This window comes from Nomascus leucogenys, chromosome 3 (genome assembly GCF_006542625.1).
Source record: "Nomascus leucogenys isolate Asia chromosome 3, Asia_NLE_v1, whole genome shotgun sequence".
In the NCBI taxonomy this organism is placed as follows: Eukaryota; Metazoa; Chordata; class Mammalia; order Primates; family Hylobatidae; genus Nomascus; species Nomascus leucogenys.
This window is the reverse complement of record NC_044383.1, coordinates 45,913,635-45,937,416: the sequence shown is the minus strand read 5'-3', so window position 1 is coordinate 45,937,416 and position 23,782 is coordinate 45,913,635. Positions and strand designations below refer to the sequence as shown.

The window sequence follows — 23,782 nt, the reverse complement described above, 5'->3', positions numbered from 1 at the left end:
CCATGAACCCTCATTTTCTCATCTCTGAGTATAATTGAGAGATTAGCATATTTGTGAGGGCATCATTGTAGGAGGAACACCGTTTTGTACATTTTTTTACATTATCTAGAATCATTGAGAAATGAGATGTTTCTAGAAAGCCACATTTTATCCCTTTAAGCCCCAGACTGAAAACCAACTACACATTAACTATCTTATTTAGAAACATTTCAAAATAGTCTTACTAAAAAAAAAAAAAAGTATCCACTCAAAAAAGAGAATATGTTCAATATAAAGGAACTTTTAAAAATGACTCTGTCATTATTAGTATTACCAGTTATTAAACTGGGCACTAATGTAATGGTGCCCTGAAGATGGGGAGACCTGTGGGATTGTTGGCTCCCACACTAAAGAACCCCCATAACTCTGTATTTTAGTTTCAGTGTTAGAACCTTGCATAGTCAGGGTTCTCCAGAGAAACAGAACCAACAGAATGCGTATCTATGTGTCTATCTATATATAGATATGCATCTCTCTATATAGACAGATATAAAAATATGTGTAACTTAAATAAATTTATATATGCAGGTACATATATTAATTTATACATATATTAATTATATATACATTATTTTAATAAATTATTTATTTATTATAGAGCCTTATCTCTCTATATATTATACATTGATATCTATATATAATATAGATATATCTAAATTATATAATATTTCTGATATGTATCTGAATAGATAACAATATATCTGTATGTTATATATAGATATCTATGTATTATATATAGGTATATAATAAATCTCTCTCTCTGTCTATATATATAGATACACACACACACACACACACACACACACACAGAAAGAGAGAGATTTATTTTAAGGAATTTGTTCGTGTGATTGTGGAATCTGGCAAGTCCGAAAACTGGGAGGCTGGGGACCCTGAGAAGACCTGCGGTTCAAGTCCACAGGTGGTCTGCTGGCATAATTCTCTCCTTTTCTGGGGAGACAAGTCTTTTTTCTAATTAGGCCTTTGACTGATTGGATGAGGCCCACTCACATTCTGGAGGGTACTCTACTTTACTCAGAGTCTACTGATTTAAATGTTAATCCCATCTAAAAAGTACCTCCACAGAAACATCTTGAATAATGTTTGACTAAATATCTGAGTACTGTGGCCTAGCTAAGTTGACATATAACATCAACCATCACAGTTTCTATGTGTATTTTTTCAGTAGTTTTCCTGTCTCTTCCTTTGTGGTCCAGCTGTCATTTGACATTTCTTGCTGCTAAAGATGTGTCTTCTCTGAATACCACATTCGATGCCTTCTAATTTGCTGTGCTGTATACTGAGAAATCAGAACACCCTGTTTATTTAAATTCCTCTTAAAGCAAGAGACTCAGCATAATGGTGAGAGGGGCTCATACTCCAGAGAAAGTACATGTGCGTTAATGACTTGATGTCATTTTTCACTCCTCTGTGTTTTTGGACAGATGATTCTCAACTGTGGTTACGCTAGCAAGACCTGTGATTCCCAGATAAGTGAGATTACCAGTATCCTAAAAAATATTTAGGAAAGAGGGAGCAGGAGGCAGAAAAAAAGGTGATTTTATGCCGAAACCACCATGAATAACATCAAGAGGACTGCTTGTTTGGGATCCCATAGATTAGTGGGTTTCGTTTTGTTTTTTTTGAGACAGGGTCTTGCTCTATCAGCCAGGCTGGAATACAGTGGAGTGATCAGGGCTCATTGCAGCCTCAAACTCCTGGGCTCAAGTGACCTGCTTGCCTCAGCCTCCTGAGTAGCTGGGACTACGGGTGCATGCCAACATGTCCAGCTAATTTAAAAAAATATGTGTGTATACACACACACACACACACACATATTTTTTGGTAGAGATGAGATCTTGCCATGTTACCCAGGCTGGTCCAAAACTCTTGGCCTGAAGCAATCCTCCCATCTTGGCCTCCCAAAATGCTGGGATTATAGGCGTAAGCTGCTGCACCTGGCTGAAAATACATTTTTTACAAGCGCATGAGATGGGTACAGAAAATAGAATGAATAAGATCTAGTATTTGATAGCACAACAGGATGACTATAGTCAATAATAATTTAACGGCTGGGCACGGTGGCTCATGCCTGTAATCCCAGCATTTTGGGAGGCCGAGGTGGGCAGATCATGAGGTCAAGAGATCGAGACCATCCTGGCCAACATGGTGAAACCCTGTCTCTACTAAAAATACAAAAATTAGCTGGGAATGGTGGCGCATGCCTGTAATCCCAGCTACTCGGGAGGCTGAGGCAGGAGAATAGCTTGAACCTGGGAGGCAGAGGTTGCAGTGAGCCAAGATCGTGTCAGTGAACTCCAGCCTGGCAGCAGAGCAAGACTCTGTCTAAAAATAAAATAAAATAAATTAACGGTACATTCAAAAATAACTAAGAGGATAACTGGATTTTTGTAACACAAAGGATAAATGCTTGAGGTGACGGGTACCTCATTTACCCTGATGTGATTATTATGCATTGTATTCCTGTATCAAAATATCTTATGCACCCCATAAACATATACACTATGTACCCAAGAAAGTTAAAAATTTTAAATTAAAGAAAAAGGTGAATGAGGTATTACCCAGATTGTAGTTGATTAATATTAAAAAAGACAAACACACAGCTGTCATAGGTAACTTACTGTACAAAAAATGCATATTCTCATTCCCATAGATTCATATCAATTATCTATTTTTTTCTTTGTTTCCAATTCAGCGTACTGGTATGCAGATGGAGCCTAAACAGATAATGAAATAAGAGACTTGCTTAACGTTCTTACAAGGTTCATTTCTAAGAAAGACTAGAGAGTTTTGGTTTGTTTTGCTAGCTTAATTTTATTTAATTGGGTTTTGGAAAATTTTAAATTCCCTACTGCATTGAGGTCAGGACTTAGATTTGAAAAGGGAACCCACAAAGAGGCGTTTCCAAAGTTAGACCACTTATGGAGGCCACCTCCATGATTTAAAACCCAACCCATTTTTCACATATGCTCCATTTGCTTTGGGAAGCCCTTCAAGGACTTGTCATTATAGCATCTAGAGAAACTGGTGCAGCTAACACAACTGCTTGGATTTGGGTCTTAATGCTTCTTGAAGGAAATGTTTGGAGGGGGCATTGTGCACATTTCAGTCATGCTTCAAGGATGGCGCACCTTATATCTAGTTTTCTTGCATCACGTGGCTCTTTCCACAGATGGCGTGATCAACATGAGCATCCCCATTGTACTGCCTGTCTCTGCAGAGGATAAGACACGGCTGGAAGGGTGCAGCAAGTTTGTCCTGGCACATGGTGGACGGAGGGTAGCTATCTTGCGAGACGCTGAATTCTATGAACACAGAAAAGAGGAGCGCTGTTCCCGTGTTTGGGGGACAACATGTACAAAACACCCCCATATCAAAGTAAGTCACAAAACCTTTGGAAGGACTTTCTTGAGCTATTTAAACTGAGAAGAAAAATAACTCTTTTTAATTCCTTTGTGAAGGACTTAGAAAAACTGGGATTAGGTGGAAGAATGTATTTCTAAGGTAGGGTTTGCAGGCTTTGCCTCGGGAGATGTTTTTAGAAAGGTGCAAAGAAATGTCTTTCTGTTTGAGGTCTGGTCTCATTGTTCTCTTGAGTGCACAGATTCTGCAGTGGCTGGCATCCTCAGCTAAATGGGATAATATAAGTAATTTAGTCTGACAACATGAGTAGAGGAACAAAATCATAGCTGTAGCTATGCACAAAACCATAACCAGAGCTTGCAGCCCTGTCCATCTTGAAAACGCACAAGGAACATAAGTATCTTCATAAAGAATGGACCCAACCAAATGCTGGAACAAGAACTCAGCGTTCATGCTCTGTGGCTAGTGAGGGGGTCAATGATACTCTCTCAGTAAACAAAAATCAGCACAGATAGTGGCAGAGTTTCCAGAGGAACGATACCACATTTTTGTCAGTGGATATTTTTAAGATTGAAAAAAATGTGTTCATCTGATAGGATCAGGTAGGGTCTATCATGCCTAAAGGGAAAATACACTAACTCCTCAGATTTCCTTCACAGCTTCTAATTACTGTTGGTGATGGGGTGAGGTGGTGTTTTATGAAGTTGCTGGCTGTGGTTCATTTCCCACAAAGAAAAATACGTGAAATTGAATGCTAAAACCATCCCTCATCCAAGATAAGAGCAGTAGGGTGGAAATGGAAAAAGTCATATACTACTAATTTGACTTCTCAAATCTCCCAGCATGTCCCCTTCAGCATGTTCACAGGAAGAGAGAGCACTGTCAGACCCAGGAGACTCTAAAAAGCCTGGGATTGGACAAGCCATGCCCTCCCTCTGGGCCTCAGTTTCTTTATGTATAAAAGGAGAGGCCAGGCTGGGCTCGATGGCTCACACCTGTAATCCCAGTACTTTGGGAGGCCGAGGCCAGCAGATCACCTGAGGTCGGGAGTTTGAGAACAGCCTGGCCAACATGGTGAAACCCTGTCTCTAGTAAAAATACAGAAATTAGCTGGACGTGGTGGTGGGCACCTGTAATCCCAGCTACTCAGGAGGCTGAAGCACGAGAATTGCTTGGACCCAGGAGGCAGTGGTTGCAGTGAGCCAAGCTGCTGCTATACTCTAACCTGGGTGACAGAGTGAGACTCTGTCTGAAAAAAAAGGAGAGGCCAGACTCAAAATAACTGTAAGATCTCTTCCAGCCTCATGACCCTGTCAAAAGAGATGGTTTCTTTTGGTCATTTTTGTTACAAAATGTTCCAAGATAGGAAAGACCTTTTTAAGGCCCCTGTTTGTGGGCTCTGAAGACCTTCTCTATCTGAACACAAAAGGTCGATGGCAAGCAAAGCAGCTTTTTCATTTATTTATTTTTATTTTTTTAATTTTTATTTATGATTTTTTGAGATGGAATCTTGCTCTGTCATAATCATATAGGTTTGGGATTTTATCTTTACTCAGTGACTGAAAGAATAGCAGCCTTTGGTTATGGTTATGTCAGCTCAGCTATTTCTACCCTTTGGGAATGATATTCGCATACACAGGACTAGCACTAAAAAAACCTGAAGAGTTTCTTAAGTGATTAGAGGCATACCTCATTTTACTATGCTTCATTTTATCGTGCTTCGCAGATTTTTCTTTTCTTTTTTTTTTTTTTTTTTTTAACAAATTGAAGGTTTATGTCAACCCTGCACTGAGAAAGTCTGTGAGTGCCATTTTCCCAGCAGCGTCTGCTCATTTTGTGTCTCTGTGTCACATTTTGGTGATTCTTACGATATTTCAGATTTCTTCATTATTGTTATGACCTGTTATGGTGATCTACGGTTAGTGATCTTTGATGTTACTATTGTAATTGTTTTGGGGCACCATGAATTGCACCCATATGATGGCAAACTTAATTGATAAATGTTGTGTGTGTTCTGCCTTCTCCACTCACTGGCCATTCCCCCATCTCTCTCCCTCTCCTTGGGCCTCCCTATTCCCTGAGATCTAACAATATTTGAATTAGGCCAATTAATAACCCTGCAATGGCCTCTTAGTGTTCAAGTGAAAGGAAGACTCACACATCTCTCACTTTAAATCAAAATGATTGAGCTTAGTGAGGAAGGCATGTAGAAAGCTGAGACTGGGCCCAGGTGCGGTGGCTCACACTTGTAATCCCAGCACTTTGGGAGGCCAGGGTGGGCGGATCACCTGAAGTCGGGAGTTCGAGACCAGCCTGACCAACATGGAGAAACCCCATCTCTACTAAAAATACAAAATTAGCCGGGCATGGTGGTGCATGCCTGTAATCCCAGCTACTCGGGAGCTTGAGGTAGGAGAATCGTTTGAACCCAGGAAGTGGAGGTTGCATTGAGCCGAGGTAGCGCCATTGCACTCCAGCCTGCAACAAGAGCGATACTCCGTCTCAAAAAAAAAAAGAAAAAGAAATTTGAAATAGGCCTCCTGGGCCAGTTAGCCAAGTTGTAAATGCAAAGGAAAAGTTCTCGGAGGAAATTACACGCAGTGAGCTAACAAATGATCAGAAAACAAAGCAGCCTTATTGCCAACGTAGGGGTCAAGGGAAAACTTCCCCTTTGCCCCCTGAAGTTTTGCTGAAAAGGCAACTGACAAAAGGCAGATTAATGAGAAAAGGCATCCAGATTTATTAGTGCACACAGGGGGAAGATCGCAGAGTGATTACTCCTTACCTCAATGGGGTAGAGAAGCTTATATACCATCCTGGGATTATAGAAAAAATGAAGGCTCAGAAGATGGCCAAAACCAGGTTATGGCAGTAAATCAGGTTATGCTGGTAAGACAGGTTATGGGAGGGAGGGAAGAGAAGGCCTGGGTAGCAAAGATGATCTTGTTATATAGATGAAATGACATTTTAGAGGTAAATGTTTCTTTCAGACCTTTAAATGTGTCAGAGTCTCAGTTAATGTTTCCTAGATCCAGCAAGGGAAGGCCCTTAGAGAAAGCCTGGCTGTATCAATGTGGATTTTCTCTTCAAATGCAAATGTACCCCACAAAAGGCAGATTTTTAGCTATTTTTGTATTTTCCAGCCCTTCTGAATAGCCGTCTTGAACTGTGTCAAGGAAATATATTTTGGGGTAAAATATTTTGGCTTCCTTAACAGATATGGAGAAGGTTTGAGTGGTCTTGTCCAACCAGCTACAACATTCCCTTAAGCCAAAACACCTAATTCAGAGCAAAGCCCTAACTCTCTTCAATTCTGTGAAGGTTGAGAGAGGTGAGGAAGTTGCAGAAGAAAAGTTGGAAGCTAGCAGAGGTTGGTTCAGGGGGTTTAAGGAAAAAAGCCATCTCCATAACATAAAAGTACAAGGTGATGCAGCAAGTGCTGATGTAGGAGCTGCAGCAAGTTACCCAGAAGATCTAGCTAAGATCACTGATGAAGGTGGCTACACTAACAACAGATCAGTGTAGAAGAAACAACCTTCTGTTGGAAGAAGATGCCACTTAGGATTTTCAGAGCTAGAGAATGGAAGTCAATGCCTGGCTTCAAAGCTTCAAAGGACAGGCTAACTCTCCTGTTAGGAGCTAGTATAGCTGGTGACTTTAAGTTGAAGCCAGTGCTCATTGGCCATTCTGAAAATCCTAGGGTCCTTAAGGATTATGCTGAATTTACTCTTCCTGTGCTCTATAAATGGAAAAACAAAGCTTGGATGATAGCACATCTGTTTACAGCATGGTTTACTGAATATTTTAAGCCCACTATTGAGACCGACTACTCAAAGATTCATTTCAAAATATCATTGCTAATTGACCGTGTACCTAGTTACCCAAGAACTCTGAGGAAGATGTATAAGGAGATTAATTTGTTTTCATGCATAACACCATCCATTCTGCAGCCCATGGATCAAAGAGTAATTTTAACTTTCAGGTCTTATTGTTTAAGAAATACATTTTGTAAGGGTATAGCTGCTTTAGATGGTGATTCCTCAGATGGATGTGGGCAAAGTAAACTGAAAACCTTCTGGAAGGGATTCACCATTCTGGATGCCATTAAGAACATTTGCGATTCGTGGAAAGAGGTTAAACTATCAAAACTAATGGGAGTTTGGAAGAAGTTGATTTCATCCTTCATGGATGACTTTGAGGGGTTCAAGACTTCAGTAGAGGAAGTAACTGCAGATGTGGTGGAAATAGTAAGAGAACTAGAATTAGAAGTGGAGCCTGAAGAAGTGACTGAATTGTTGCAATCTCATGATAGAACTTGAAAGGATGAGGAGTTGCTTCCTATGGATGAGCAAATAAATCGTTTTTTTGAGATGGAATCTACTCCTGGTGAAGATGCTCTTGAAATGGCAACAAAGTATTTAGAATATTATGTAAGCTTAGTTGATAAAGCAGTGACAGCCTTTGAGAGGATTGACTCCAATTTTGAAGGAAGTTCTACCATGGGTAAAATGCTATCAAACAGCATCTTATGCTACAGAGAAATCTTTCATGAAATAGTCAATTGATATGACAAACTTCACTGTTGTCTTATTTTAATAAATTGCCACAGCCACCCCAGACTTTAGCAACCATCACCCTGATTTGTCAGCAGCCATTAACACAAGACACTCCACCAGGAGAATGATTACAACTCTCTGAAGGCTCAGAGGATCATTAACATTTTTAGCAAAAAGGTATTTTTAAATTAAGATAGGCTGGGAGCGGTGGCTCACCCTGTAATCCCAACACCTTGGGAGGCCAATTATTTCAGCCCAGGAGTTTGAGATCAGCCTTGGCAACATGGCGACACCCTCTCCCTGCTAAAAATACAAAAAATTAGCTGGGCATAGTAGTGTGCACCTGTAGTACCAGCTACTCAGGAGGCTGAGGTGGGAGGATCACCTGAGCCTGGGAAATCGAGGCTGCAGTGAGCTGTGATTGCATCAGTGCACTCCAACCTGGGCTATAGGAGTGAGACCCTTTCTCAAAAAAAAAAGAAAAGTTAATATTACATTTTAAAGACATAATACCATTGCACACTTAATAGACTACGGTATAGTGTAAACATAACTTTTAAAATGCACTGGGAAACCAAAAATTTTGTGTGACTCCATTTATTATAATATTCACTTTATTGCAGTAGTCTGGAACTGAACCTGCAATGTTTCTCAGGTATGCCTGTATTTTTTCATCATGCCTTACAATGCATGCTGGCAGATGGAACTCAGAATTTTAGAATTTCTTAGAAGCCAAGGAGAAAGGTGGCATGACTTGTGTCTTTGACAATATTTTCAGTGATTCTGTACCTTTAGGTTATTAGGGGGACTCGATAAACATTCCCCGGGAGCTTGGATAACCAGAGAGAGAAAGCCACTCACCCTGCAGACATTTTGTGCAAAAGTGAGAGAGATTGATGAAGATTGTTGAAGATTGTCCCATGTACCAAACACACAAGTTTTATTGGCAAAATAATTCTTTTTGTTGTGTCCTTTTTTAGCACTCTGAAACCCACAAAAACACTTTAACATAGGTTTTTAGAACCCCACAGCTTCCCAAAGTAATTACTTCCAAAAGTATAATCCTGGGCCTTATTCTGTTTCCATGTGGCACTGGGAGTGATATTTGCAAGGAAAATAGAGTCACTAGGAAATGGTCTGCCTTTGTTACAGAGCTTATCATCAATGTCATTCTTGACCTTCCATTCAAGGCATCAAAGCCTCTCTTTGGCGTCACTAAATATAGAACCATGTGACATGCACGCAAATGAAATCATCAGGAGGAGCAAGTGAAACTTGTAAAACTAATGCTTGCTGGGGCTTTGTTGCCTTTCATCCATGGCTCCCAAAGATTTGTCAAGTAGTAATTATTTTTCACAGTGCTCTTGGTGAGGAAAGTAAGAATCATTACTCCTGTTTTGCACTCTACATTTTCTTGTACAAACCAAGAGAACAGAATATGACTTCTCAATGAAAGACGGGAATGAGAGTTTATAGCCTTTAGCTCCACAATGAAAACCATATGGTTAGTTATATCAACAGAATCACCTGAGGAGCTTTACAAATCACCCATAAGTGGATCCCATCCTCACAGATTCTCATTTAATTGGCTTTGAGTCAGATCTGATTATTGAGGGGTGGGTAGTTAAAACTCCCCGTGATTCTAATGTGCTGTGAAGGTTGAGAACTATTGAGTTAGATAATTGTTTGGAGCTATTTTCTTTAAGGCCCCACCTGCATATATCCTGCAAGTACCTCAAACTCAACATGTTTAACCTCCCCCCAAGCCTGTTCCCCCTACTATGTCTCCCGTCTTAGTGACAGCTTCACCATCCAAATGGTGGCCTGTGACCAAAACCTGGATGCCGTTCTTGCTTCTCTCTTCTCCCCTTGTCCATTCAGTCACCACGTCCTGCTAAATGTAGCTTTCAGGTATTGCTTGAACTCATTCACTCCTCTTCTATTCCATCTTGGGTCGGGACATTTCAATTCTTTCCTCTCTCATGTCTTACTCCCCCCTAATCTCCCACTCTTTAGCTAGAGTGAATTATTCAACCTTTCTTTGGAAACCCCTTTATTAAGATACGATTTACCGCAAAGCCTCTTGCCACCACCAGCCAACACATTCCCTCGTCCAGTCCTTCCAGAGCTGGTCATTCGATCATGTGCTCTCTGACTTTTGCACATACTTATCCTTCAACCTGGCACGCTGTTTCTTCCACCTCTGCCTCCGGACCTTATCACCTCCTTTCAGAAGTCAGCGCTGACTCCCATGACACATGAGCATGACTGAGTGCCCCATTTTTGTCCTCCCAGAGTAATTTGGACTTGCCCCTTTCATACCTGTGACAGATGAAGCTGAAATGTCAATATGGGGGCCACTGACGAGAGGCAGTGGGTGCAGTGGTGAGAAGAATCTGGTTTGCAGGAGTCTGAGATTTGGGTCTTGGCTTTGGTAAGAAAGCTCTGTGCACTTGAACTCTGCCACTTCCCCTCTGTAAAACTGTCTTCTCTTCTGAAAATGAGGACATTAAATCTACATTACCTCCAAGTTCCTTAAAGCCCCAGATTCTGTGACTATGACTGATATCATAGAAATGAATGTGTATATATATATATATATATGTATGTATATATTCTCCTCTTGTAGGCATTAGTTTTTCTTCTCTTTGATTCTGTTCTCTGCACCCTTTCATCATGACCTTATCTTCCTGAATCCACCATTTCCTTCCTTCTTTCTGGTTTCTTTCCCTTCTCTCTGCTCCCTTTTTGCATTCTTTTTCACCTTCCCACCCTCAGCTGCTCCTCCCTTTCCAATTAGTGCATTCCCTCATCTCCAGATTGTTTCTTTTGAGTCTTCCTCTGCTTGGCCTCTTTGACCCTATTTATCATAGCTTTCTTAGTCTTTACCCTAGTGGTTGAGCTTATCCTCTCCTTTATGCATTTTTGTGTGTAATTTTGAGCCCAATTCCCTATTTGCTACTTCACTGGGCTCCTGAAGCCTGCTCCTCATTCCTTTTGGTGCATCCAGTTCTGCAAATCCTCTAGCTGTGGCCCCCCTGCTGTCTTTGGCAGGACGCTTGCAAAGGGGTGGGGACTTCTAGGCCACAAAATCCTGGGAAATTAAGCAGAGCCTCTGGATCTCCCTTCCTGACAGCTGGACACAGTTCTGGCGATAATTGGACCACCGTAGGGATAGAGCTGCCCCTTGTCCCTCCCCATCCCAGAAATGCCAAACACATAGTTTTAACATTTCTCTTCAAACAGACAGGTTTTTAGGCTGGATGGTGGATGAATTTGGTTTGATGCCCCCTTCACCAATAGATAAGAGCAATATACGGTGGACCCCTAGTGTCCAGAATAAATTACTGCATCCTTAGGGGTTTGGAGGTCAATTCTCAAAATTGTGCTGTGTCCTACCTACTCTAAGCAATGAGGAGAAAGTATATGTATAGGTATGGATATTTGAAAATATTCTTGTTGAATTATTTGACTGAGCACAGAGTTTAGAAAAGAGGCCATGAAAACACAACCAAAAACCTTGCATAATTGCCTTCTGTCTACCCCAGGGTTTCTCAGCCTCAGCACTGTTGACATTTTGGACTAGATAATTCTTCATTGAGAGGGCAGTTCTGTGCAATGTAGGATATTTAGCAGCATCCCTAGCCTCTGTTCACCAGATGCCAATAGCACTTCAGTCGTCACAATCAAAATTATCTTCAGATATTGTCAAATGTCACCAGGAGTGACTAAATCAGCCTCTGTTTAGAGCCACTGCTCTATCCCAATCCCCCACTCTCTGAACCTCTCTGGAATGTAGGTCATGGTAAACCCCAATATCTGGCCATAATGGGGACTGTGAACCAGGTCCACCATCACTATCTTCGTGTCTTCCTACTAGGTGTTTCAAATCAGCTTTCTCTCACTCACTCTTGCCTCCCTCTTTTCTGCTAACATTTCGGGTAACCAAGTTGTGTTTGGAAAGTGGTGAAAGGTACATGGGGTTTGATTAGGGGAAGGATTGTAAAACCATTACATGTTTGACTGAGGAATAAGATGGGCTGTATTTGTGTCAGTGACTAGGAGAGACACAGCTCTGTAATTGATTATACTTCAATACCAGATGGAAAATATTTAAACTTATAGAGAAAAAACAAAGGTTGCCATATTTTTCTTTTCTTTTTTCTTTTCTTTTTCTTTTTTTTTTTTTTGAGACAGAGTCTTACTCTGTTGACCAGGCTGGAGTGCAGTGGTGTGATCCCGGCTCACTGCAACCTCCACCTCCCAGGTTCAAGTGATTCTCCTGCCTCAACCTCCTGAGTAGCTGGGATTACAGGTGCCTGCCACCACGCCTGGCTATTTTTTGCATTTTTAGTAGAGACAGGGTTTCACCATATTGGCCAGGCTGGTCTTGAACTCCTGACTTCGTGATCCGCCCACCTCAGCCTCTCAAAGTACTGGGATTACAGGAGTGAGCCACCATGCCTGGCCATGTTTTTCTTTTTCATTAGTTTGACCATTCTTCAACCCTGGCTCACCCCTAACATTTGTGGAGCCCAGAGCAAGAATACAAATGGAGATCCATACATCATATTTAAAAGTTACATGTATAACTAACAAACTGCTAAATAAAATGTGTTTGATCCTTCCACTTTGACAACTATGCCTTGATCACAAACTGAAAAGCCAGGTTCAAATATAGACTTCTGGGTTCTGCATCAGAATATGGTAGTGTGTGGAGAGTTGGCCCTTGGCCTTTCACCAACTCTCCCTTCTCCTTCTATGCTTGGCCTCTTCCTATGCTATGTGGGTCCTCTGGATTGATTTGTGGGCACCCCAGGCTGCATGGCTGAGCTCTCTCCACAACCTCTGCAGACCCTCCCTGCTTGGCCCGCCCTCAGAACTAGGGCTGCTCTGAGTGTGTGGTCCACCCTGGAAAGACAGTTTGGGAGATGAAGCTCTCCCAGGCCCTAGCAGCAAGCTCAGAGTTGATTGGGCAGGAAATTCTAGAGTTCTGGGTACCCTGATTATGATCGAAAGAGTAGGTGATGACTCTGGGTGGGTCTTCCCACCAAGGGTCTCCTTGCCTTTATGAGATAGACACAACCAAAGAGGGCCTGAGTTGGGCCATCTAATGTGTGGGACATTATGAAGATGGTTCTCCTAGAGGTCTCCAGGTGCTCTTCACACCCACCCTTTCCTGAAGTCACATTTTCAGCTGAGACTGGGAATAGAAAAGTGATTGCTACTAACCTCAGTGAAATCCTCGGTGAGTTAAAAAATGGTAGTTCCTCTAAAAAAAAAAATTAGGGTAAAAAACAGAACATAAAATTTATCATCTTAACCTTCTTGTAAGTGTGCAACTCAGTAATATTAAGCATATTTACATTGTTGTGAACCAAATCTCCAGAACTTTGTCATCTTGCAAAATGGAAACTCTATACCCATTAAACAACTCCCATGGTCAGGCATGGTGGCTCACGCTTGTAATCCCAACACTTCGGAAGGCCAAAGTTGGAGGATTGCTTGAGCCCAGGAGTTGAGACCTATCTGGTTATCATAGTGAGACCCTGTCTCTACAAAAATAATTTAAAAATTAGCCAGTTGTGGTGGCATGCTTGTAGTCCCAGCTACTTGGGAGGTTGAGGTGGGAGAACTGCGTAAGCCCCGGAGGTAGAGGCTGCAGTGAGCTACTGCATGTCAGCCTGGTGACAGAGTGAGACCTGTCTCAAACAAAAACAAAAACAACTCCCCTCTTCTTCTGTCCTCCAGCCCCTGGTAACTACCATCCTTCCTCCAGCCCCTGGTAACTACCATTGCACTCTCTGTTTCTATGAATTCGACTACTTTAGATACCTCATATAAGTGGAATCATGTAATATTTGCTTTTTTGTGACTGGCTTATTTCACTTAGCCTAATGTCCTCAAGGTTCAGCTATGTTACAGCATGTGACAGGATTTCCTTCCTTTTAAAGGATGAATGATCTTCCCTTGTATGTGTATACCACATTTTATTTACCCATTCATCCGTCTATGGGCATTTGGGTTGCTTCCACCTCGGCTATTTGAATAGTGCTGCTATGAACATGAGTATACCAATATTTCTTCAAGACTCTTTCATTTCCTTTGAATATATACCCATAAGTAGGATTGCTGGAGCATATGGTAGTTCCATTTTTAATTCACTGAGGAACCTCCATACTGTTTTCCATAGTGGTTGCACCTTTTACAATCCCACTAACAGTGTACAAGGGTTCCAATTTTTATTTTTCTACATCCTTGCCAACACCAACACTTGTTTTTTTTCTTTTCTGTGTGTGTGTGTGTGTGACAGGGTCTCTGTCACCCAGGCTGAAGTGAAGTGACGCAATCATGGCTCACTGCAGCCTCAACCTTCCCAGGCTCAGGTAATCCTCCCACCTCAGCCTGCTGAGTAACTGGGACTACAGGCATGCACCACCATGCCAGACTAATTTTTATATTTTATGAAGAGATGGGATTTTACCATGTTGCCCAGGCTGGTCTCAAACTCTGGGCTTAAGCAATCCACCCGACTTGGCTCATGCTGGGATTACAGGCGTGAGCCACTGTGCCCAGCCATTTTCTGTTTTTTAATAGTGGCCATCCTAATGGATGGGAGATGATATCTCATTGTGGTTTTGATTTGCATTTCTCATAATTAATGATGCTGAACATCTTACATGCTTTTGGCCATTTGTAGATCATCTCAAGTTATGTCTATTCAAGTCTTTTGCCCATTTCTTAATTGGGTTAATTTTTTTGTCATTGAGTTATAAGAGTTTTTATATATTCTGGATATTAACCCCTTATCAGAAAATATGATTTTCAAATATTTTCTCACTTTCTATAGGTTGCTTTTTCACTGTTGTGTTCTTTGATGCACGTATGTTTGAAGTAGTTGCAATTTTTTTTGCTTTTGTTGCCCATGTTTTTGATGTCATGTCTAATAAATCATTTCCAACTCCAATGTCATAAAGCTTTTTCCCTTATATTTTTTGTAAGAGTTTAATAGTTTTAGGTCTTACTTTTAGGTCTTTCATCCATTTTGAGTTAAATTTTGTATATGGTGTAAGATAAGGGTCCAACTTCATTCCTCTGCATGTGGATATCCAGTTTCCCCAACATTATTTGTTGAAGAGACTGTCCTTTCCCCCATTGAGCGGTCCTGGTACCCTTGTCAAAGATTATTTAAAAAAAATAGGGTTTTAGCTTATAGTCTATGTTTAGCCTTAGACATTAATTTGGCTACATTTTGCTGCTCTTTGGAGATTTCCTTTTGTTTTAAAATCAGATATAATTGAAGAAGGCTGCTTCTTTTGAGAATTTCCATAGAAATTGTGCCCAACAATAATTAACCAGAAGAAAACAAGTTGTCCGATTTTTCCCCCAGGGTCTCTAATTTAGGTCTTTATTGGAAATAGTCTAAGATACATCAGACTGTATTAGGAATGTACTAGCAGCAGTTCTCAAGTATGGTTTACAAAACTGAGTGTCCCCAAGACCTTTCTAGAGAATCCCCAAGCTCAAAACTGTGTTCATAATACTAAGACATTCTTTGCCTTTTTCTCTGTGTTGACATTTGAATTGCTGGTACAAAAGCAATAGTGGCTAAAACTGCTGTAACTTTAGACTCGAGACAATGACAACTATATCCATAGTCACTGCACTATTCATCATCATGCACTTGCAGTGAAAGCAATGCTAGCTTCACAAGAGTGTTCTTGATGAAGGTGTAAAAGCGATTATTAAATCTTGGCCCTTGAGTCCACGTCTTTTTAGTATTCCATTACAAAAGAGGAAGTACACATTAAAGTACTTCTGCTACATATACCAATGTACAATGGTTGTCTTAAGGAAAAGTACTTGTACAATGGTTTGTGCTACAAGCAATACTAGCCACTATTTTTTTTCATGGATCACCATGTTTACTTGAAAGCATGAGTGATTAACTATGGTTATTCAGATATGACTATTTGGTAGATATTTTTCAAAATGAACAAAGTGAACCTGATAATTCAAGGAAAACAGCTAAGAGTATTCATTGCCAATGATAAATCTTGAGGTTTCAAGAAAAACAGTTTTGGAAAATTTTTATTCACCACCATAAACTTGGCAGATTCCCAATACTTAGAAAACTTTTTGATGAGACTAGTAGTGATATTAACACGTGTGATGAGACTAGTAGTGATATTAACACATGTGTGTGTTTTAAAATCCTGTAATGAAATACGTCAACATTTGGAAGACTTACAAACTCAGTGAACTAATAGTTTCTAATTGGCCAATATACAATATTGCAAAATCATTCATGGGTAAATGATTCATCCAAAGCACAATGGATTTTTAATGTAACGGAGTATGAAAAGTGCATTAATATGGCTTCAGATTCCACAGTGCAACTTAAACCTTTAAGAAACTGACACTTGTTGAGTTTTGGTGTAGTATCAAATAAGAATATCCATAATTGTGCAAAAAGGCTATCCAAATCCTCTTCCCTTTTCCAGCTACCTACCTATAGTTGGATTTCCTTTTTATACTTCAGCCAAAACAATGTATTACTACAGATTAAATGTAGACATAGATATGAGAATCCAGCTGTCTTCTATTAAGTCAGGTATTAAAAATATTGCAAATATGTAAAACAATACCATACTTCCCTACATTTTGGGAGGAAAATGCTTATTTTTCACTAAAAATGTTATATATGTTAATAGGCAATAGGTTTATTAATGTTAGCTTTAGATGGATTGATAAATATTTTTAAAGGTTCTCAGTTTAAATTTCTAATATGAAAAGTAATGATAGCTATAACCCACATAAATGAAAGCTCATGGTGGGGGGTACTCAATAATTTTTTAAGAACATAACAGGTCCTACAGACCAAAAAGTTTGAGAAATACTGTGCCAGAAATACTAAAGAACTGAAGGCAGTTCTTTAACTGTAACCCCAGATTGGTCTAAAAGGAGAAAAATTTTCAGATAAAATAGAAATCACAATTAATCATTAGCAATCATAACAATGTTCTTTCTAGATGGTAATGGAAAGTGGGGACTGGCTGGTTGGTGGAGACCTTCAGGTGCTGGAGAAAATAAGGTGGAATGATGGGCTGGACCAATACCGTCTGACACCTCTGGAGCTCAAACAGAAATGTAAAGAAATGAATGCTGGTATGTAAGCTGGCCTTAGTGCATTTTATTTATTTATTTATTGAGATGGTGTCTTGCTCTGTCACCCAGGCTGGAGTGCAATGGTGCGATCTCAGCTCACTGCAACCTCTGCCTCCCAGGTTCAAGTAATTCTCCTGCCTCAGCCTCCTGAGTAGCTCGGATTACAGGTGCCTGCCACCACGCCCAGCTAATTTTTGTATTTTTAGTAGAGACAGAGTTTCAACATGTTGGTCAGGCTGGTCTCAAACTCCTGACCTCAGGTGATCCACCTACCTTGGCCTCCCAAAGTGCTGGCATTACAGGTGTGAGCCACTGCACCCGGCCCCTAGTGCATTTATTATTCCCTTACCACCCTCTGATTAAAGAATTAAGGATACCAGGAATCAGCATTTTCTTTTTTTAAGAGACAGGTCTCACCCTGTCACCCAGGCTGGAGTGCAGTGGCATGACAATAGCTCACTGCAGCCTCAACCTCCTGGGCTCAAGTAATCCTCCCGCCTTAACCTCACAAGTAGCTGGGACTACAAGGCACATGCCACCATACTCTGCTAATTTTTATATATTTTTGTAGAAATGGGTCTCACTATGTTTTCCAGGCTGGTCTTGAACTCCTGGGCTCAAGCAATCTCCCTGCCTCAGCCTCCCAAAGTGCTGGGATTACAGGCATGAGCCACCGTCATGCCTGGCTTCAGCATTTTTATAGTTAAAAATACCTGAAAACATCTTCTATTGGTATGTCTATAATATGGAAACAGTTTTATAAAGTTGTACTATATATTAGAACCATATATTAGAACACTATTCAACAGTTCAAAATATTCACTGATAGAGATACCTAAAGTGTATTTATTAAGTGAAAAAGCAAATTGCAGAACAATATGTAGAGCATAATCATGTTCTGGAAAACAAAATAAAACATCATCATAATTCTAAGATCCCTAACCTACTTCTGTGTATAGAGGCAGAAAAGTCTGTGGCAGCACATGCTCCAAACTGCAGATTACAGTGGCTACCTCTTGGGGATGGAGTTTGGACTAAGAGATTTTTACTCTTTATTGTATACATTTTGAAAAAGAGGGAGAAAAAGTAATAACAGGATTGGTGATTTTTATATTCTATTTTGGGCTTTTCTGTATTTCTTGTTTTTCGTTATAATATGGGAAGTGTTCATTTTCAATATGATAGACATAAAAATTATTTCATTATCAGAAAAAAAAATTAACGCTCTCAGGAGTCCATCACTAAGTGGAGTAGTTTTGGAGATTTCTTTAAAGGCAACATTTTTTTATATCTTTAGATTGTTGCCCCTTCCACAGGCCCCAGAAAACATTCCTTACAGTTATTCACCTCCCTCTAGGCTTCTTGGTACAAGAGGACTAATTAACACCGGCCCTGCCCGAGCCTTGGTGTACAGGAAAGGTCCTGGCAACAAATCTTTTCATTCCTGAGTTAGGCTCTCCCTAAGCAGCTTCCTGCCTCTGCATCTCAGCCCTGTCTCAGCTGTCTGGTGTTGGTTAGTGCTGGATTAACACCTCTAAAGACCCAGGTGTATTCTCCAGCTGATTATCAGAAGCCAGTGGATAGGCTGGGTGCAGTGGCTCACGCCTGTAATCCCAACACTTTGGGAGGCTGAGGCAGGCAGATCACTTGAGGTTAGGAGTTTGAGACCAGCCTGGCCAACATGGTGAAACCCTAAGTCTACTAAAAATACAAAAATTAGCCGGGTGTGGTGGCACATGCCTGTAATCCCAGCTACTCAGGAGGCTAAGGCAGGAGAATCGCTTGAATCCTGGAGGCGGAGGTTGCAGTGACCCGAGATTGCTCACTGCACTCCAGCCTGGGCAACAGAGTGAGATTATTAAAAAAAAAAAAAAAAAAAAAAAAAGCCAGTGGATAATGAATGCACGGAACAATTAACATAGCTCTGTCCTTTCTGTTCTTGTGGAGAAATGACACCATGTGTTTCTGTGACCTTCCTTCTTCTGCTTTCCTCTCCCAGATGCGGTGTTTGCATTCCAGTTGCGCAATCCTGTCCACAATGGCCATGCTCTGTTGATGCAGGACACTCGCCGCAGGCTCCTAGAGAGGGGCTACAAGCACCCGGTCCTCCTGCTACACCCTCTGGGCGGCTGGACCAAGGATGACGATGTGCCTCTGGACTGGCGGATGAAGCAGCACGCGGCTGTGCTCGAGGAAGGGGTCCTGGATCCCAAGTCAACCATTGTTGCCATCTTTCCGTCTCCCATGTTATATGCTGGCCCCACAGAGGTGAGCAATTCCCAGAGCTGGGCTTTGAGACTCAGGAATTCAGACTCAGACTTTACACAGAAGAGTAAATGAGTCTCTGGGATCCTTTCTGCTTCCTCATGAGCAGATTCTGGAATGTTCTGGTGTCTCTTCTTTATCCAGCTTAATTATGTTTCCACTTAGTATTTGAAAAATGCTAGAAGGCCAGGCGCAGTGGCTCTCACCTGTAATCCCAGCACTTTGGGGGGCCAAGGTGGGCAGATCACAAGGTCAGGAGTTCCAGGCCAGCCTGACCAACATAATGAAACCCTGTCTCTACTAAAAATACAAAAATTAGCCGGGTGTGGTGGCATGCCCCTGTAATCCCAGCTACTTGGGAAGCTGAGGCAGGAGAATCGCTTGAACCTGGGAGGTGGAGGTTGCAGTGAGCCGAGATCATGCCACTCCACTCCAGCCTGGGCAACAGAGCGAGACTCCGTCTCAAAAAAAAAAAAAAAAAAAAGAAAAATGCTAGAAACATCAAATCAAACCTATTATACATTGCCTTTGAGAATATGGAAGTTGGCAAGTGAATGAGGTGGCTAATGAAACTTAACTGGGTTATAGGGCAAGTTGTATCTAACCTAATATTCAATTTCACAAGTTCCAGTTACTCTCCATGCCCTGTGAGCTTCATTAGGAGAGGATATCTTTAAAAGATAAATGTCACCCTTTTATCATAACACAGTGAGCTTATCAAACAGATATTTTCTTTGTCCCACTGCACCACCAGTGTAGTGGATTTGAACGAGTTGGCCGCAAGTATGATGAATAGAAAGGGTCTCAACCCTTTGGAATGCCCCAAACTGAGTTTAATGAATTAATTCTCTTCAATCAGATCAAAGTTCCAGGCCCCTAGCTCTCCTTTCCATCCTTTGTATCGCTATCTGAGCTTTAAAGAGGGCAAGTGTTATGTTGAACTGAAATCGGCATCTGCATGTGAAAGGTAATTAGCTCATTAATGGCAGTCTGATAATGAGATACTGGAGTTTGTAATTTCCTTTAAACTGCAATTTATTGTGAATAGGGAGGCACTGGAAAGTAAAATCCACATAGTTCTGTAGAATAGTAAGATTTGAGTGTTCTTGTCCTGCTAGCCTGTTTGGAGATGAAGAAATACAACCTTGAGTTATGACGGAGGAATCTTATCTTTAGAGCTCCTATCCTACCTAATATAGCAAAGCATGAAGAGTGCATGGAGTCTTAGAACCTCAGTGATTTTCTTGCAATTCTTAGTTGACTCACATTGCTGAATTAGTTTTAAAGCAGAATAAAGGTGTCTCCATAAACCATGACCTACAGATTTGACCCACAATGACCAGCATGTCCCTTATGGACATTTTCTAGGTCCAGTGGCACTGCAGGTCCCGGATGATTGCGGGGGCCAATTTCTACATTGTGGGGAGGGACCCTGCAGGAATGCCCCATCCTGAAACCAAGAAGGATCTGTATGAACCCACTCATGGGGGCAAGGTCTTGAGCATGGCCCCTGGCCTCACCTCTGTGGAAATCATTCCATTCCGAGTGGCTGCCTACAACAAAGCCAAAAAAGCCATGGACTTCTATGATCCAGCAAGGTAGGTTTTCAGAGGAAAATTCTTTTATCAACATCTGTATAATAGAAATGATGAGGCAGAATTTGGGCCCTTTGAAAAACTCTCCAGTGCATTGCCACATGCTCCCAAGTGGACTGAGTCCCTTGAGAGTCAAGACATGGTCTTATACATCTTATGAACCCTATAATTGTACTACAGTCTTTTGCATATAGTAGATGGTCCATAAATATTTCTCTTTCAACATGCATTCTCGAGCATGCACGGAGTGCCTGGCACACTAAGTGAAAGGAAGCAACATAGAAAGAGATTGCAATGAATATTTATGGCGCACTTGCTCCCCTTGCTGAGGGCTCACAGAAGTAGGCAGAGAAACAGAAGACAGACTCTGGCCTCAAGACACTTCCCAGGAACAGTATAGGTGCATGGTAAATACTAAATAGATAGCTGCCATTATTTCCCTTTTCTTCTGCAAGTTCCTGAAGATTTAGAGGACCGCCCACTTTCGAAGATGCAGCATTTTACAGAAAGAACATGGGTCTCAAAAACTATAACCTACTCCAGGAATCCTTAAGGCAGATATCATTTACCTACACTGAGTTCTTTGTTGCCACCCTGTAACAGGCACAATGAGTTTGACTTCATCTCAGGAACTCGAATGAGGAAGCTCGCCCGGGAAGGAGAGAATCCCCCAGATGGCTTCATGGCCCCCAAAGCATGGAAGGTCCTGACAGATTATTACAGGTCCCTGGAGAAGAACTAATGCCTTTGGCTCCAGAGTTTCTTTCTGAAGTGCTCTTTGATTACCTTTTCTATTTTTATGATTAGATGCTTTGTATTAAATTGCTTCTCAATGATGCATTTTAATCTTTTATAATGAAGTAAAAGTTGTGTCTATAATAAAAAAAATATACACACACACATATACATACAAAGTCAAACTGAAGACCAAATCTTAGCAGGTAAAAGCAATATTCTTAAACATTTCAGAATAAAATTAGCTCTGTGTATTTTCTACTGCATCTGAGCAGGCAGGTCCCAGATTTCTTAAGGCTTTGTTTGACCATGTGTCTAGTTACTTGCTGAAAAGTGAATATATTTTCCAGCATGTCTTGCCAACCTGTACTCTTCCAATGTCATTTATCAGTTGTAAAATATATCAGATTAAGCGTCCTCTTCTGTACAATTGACCAAAAAAAAAAAAATTTCTTTTTCTCACTCTAAAAGAGGTGTGGCTCACATCAAGATTCTTCCTGATATTTTACCTCATGCTGTACAAAGCCTTAATGTTGTAATCCTATCTTACGTGCTGAAGACCTGACTGGAGAAGCAAAATGTGCAATAACGTGAATTTAATCTTAGAGATCTGTGCAGACTATTTCTGTCACAAAAGTTATATTGTCCAATAAGAAGAGAAGTCTTAATGGCCTCTGTGAATAATGTAACTCCAGTTACATGGTGACTTTTAATAGCATACAGTGATTTGATGAAAGGACGTCAAACAATGTGGCGATGTCGTGGAAAGTTATCTTTCCCGCTCTTTGCTGTGGTCATTGTGTCCTGCAGAAAGGATAGCCTTGACTGCAGCACCAGCGTTAGCTATAATAAAAAATAATTCACAGTATCAGACTAGCAAGGCACTAGAACTGGAAAAGACCACAGAAAACAAAGAATTCAACCCTTTCATCTTACAGGTGAACAAACTGTGATGATGCACATGTATGTGCTTTGTAAGCTGCTGAGCACCGGAACAAAATGTAAATTTTCCATTATTAGGAAGTGCTGGTGGCAGTGAAGAATCACCCAGGCCACTTGACTCCCAGTCTGGTGCCCTGTCTACACCAGACAACACAGGAGCTGGGTCAGATTCCCCTCAGCTGCTTAACAAAGTTCCTTGAACAGAAAGTGCTTACAAAGCTGCCTTCTCGGATACTGAAAGGTCGAGTTTTCTGAACTGCACTGATTTTATTGCAGTTGGAAAAAAAAAAAGCTATTCCAAAGATTTCAAGCTGTTCTGAGACATCTTCTGATGGCTTTACTTCCTGAGAGGCAATGTTTTTACTTTATGCATAATTCATTGTTGCCAAGGAATATGTGAAGAAACAGCACCTTTTAATATATAGGTCTCTCTGGAAGACACCTAAATTGGAAAGAGAAAACTGACAATTTTCATATTCTAATTAATTTTTTAAAAATGCTAATCTTAACAAAAGTTCTTTTGAGAATAAGTTACACACAATGGCCACAGCAGTTTGTCTTCTGTAATAGTATAGTGCCTATACTCATGTAATCAGTTACTCACTATTGCCTTTAAAAAAACCCAGCATATTTATTGAAAACATGAGACAGGATTATAGTGCCTTAACCGATATATTTTGTGATTTAAAAAATACATTTAAAGCTGCTCTTCTGCTCTAGTACCATGCTTAGTGCAAATGATTATTTCTATGTACAACTGATGCTTGTTCTTATTTTAATAAATTTATCAGAGTGAAGGCTTTTTTTCTGCCTGTAACATTGGGTGTGGGTTGATCACACAGCTTAAGGGCTTTGTGACTTTGTATAATTGGAGTGAGACAGCAGCAACTCTCTTGAACATCGTAATTGAGACTATTTACCCTTATTCATGTCTTTTTTATTTTTTATTTTTTAAAGACGGAGTCTTGCTGTGTCACCCGGGCTGGAATGTCATGGCACGATCTCGGCTCACTGCAACCTCCACCTCCTGGATTCAAGTGATTCGCCTGCCTCAGCCTCCTGAGTAGCTGGGATTACAGGCATGCACCACCACACCAGGCT

At 40.9% G+C, this 23,782-nt stretch overlaps 1 protein-coding gene across 1 annotated transcript in view; it reads left to right on the top strand.

Moving 5' to 3' along the window:
* PAPSS2 (3'-phosphoadenosine 5'-phosphosulfate synthase 2) overlaps nt 1–23,478 on the top strand; it is an 89,816-nt gene extending 66,338 nt beyond the window's left edge. The window contains exons 8-12 of the mRNA XM_003255168.3: nt 3,230–3,435; nt 17,009–17,144; nt 19,144–19,412; nt 20,778–21,007; nt 21,608–23,478. Of these exons, the coding sequence (XP_003255216.2) occupies nt 3,230–3,435; nt 17,009–17,144; nt 19,144–19,412; nt 20,778–21,007; nt 21,608–21,746 (980 nt within the window). The 3' untranslated portion in view covers nt 21,747–23,478. The remainder of the gene's footprint in view (nt 1–3,229; nt 3,436–17,008; nt 17,145–19,143; nt 19,413–20,777; nt 21,008–21,607) is intronic.
* The last annotated feature ends 304 nt before the right edge of the window (nt 23,479–23,782 follow it).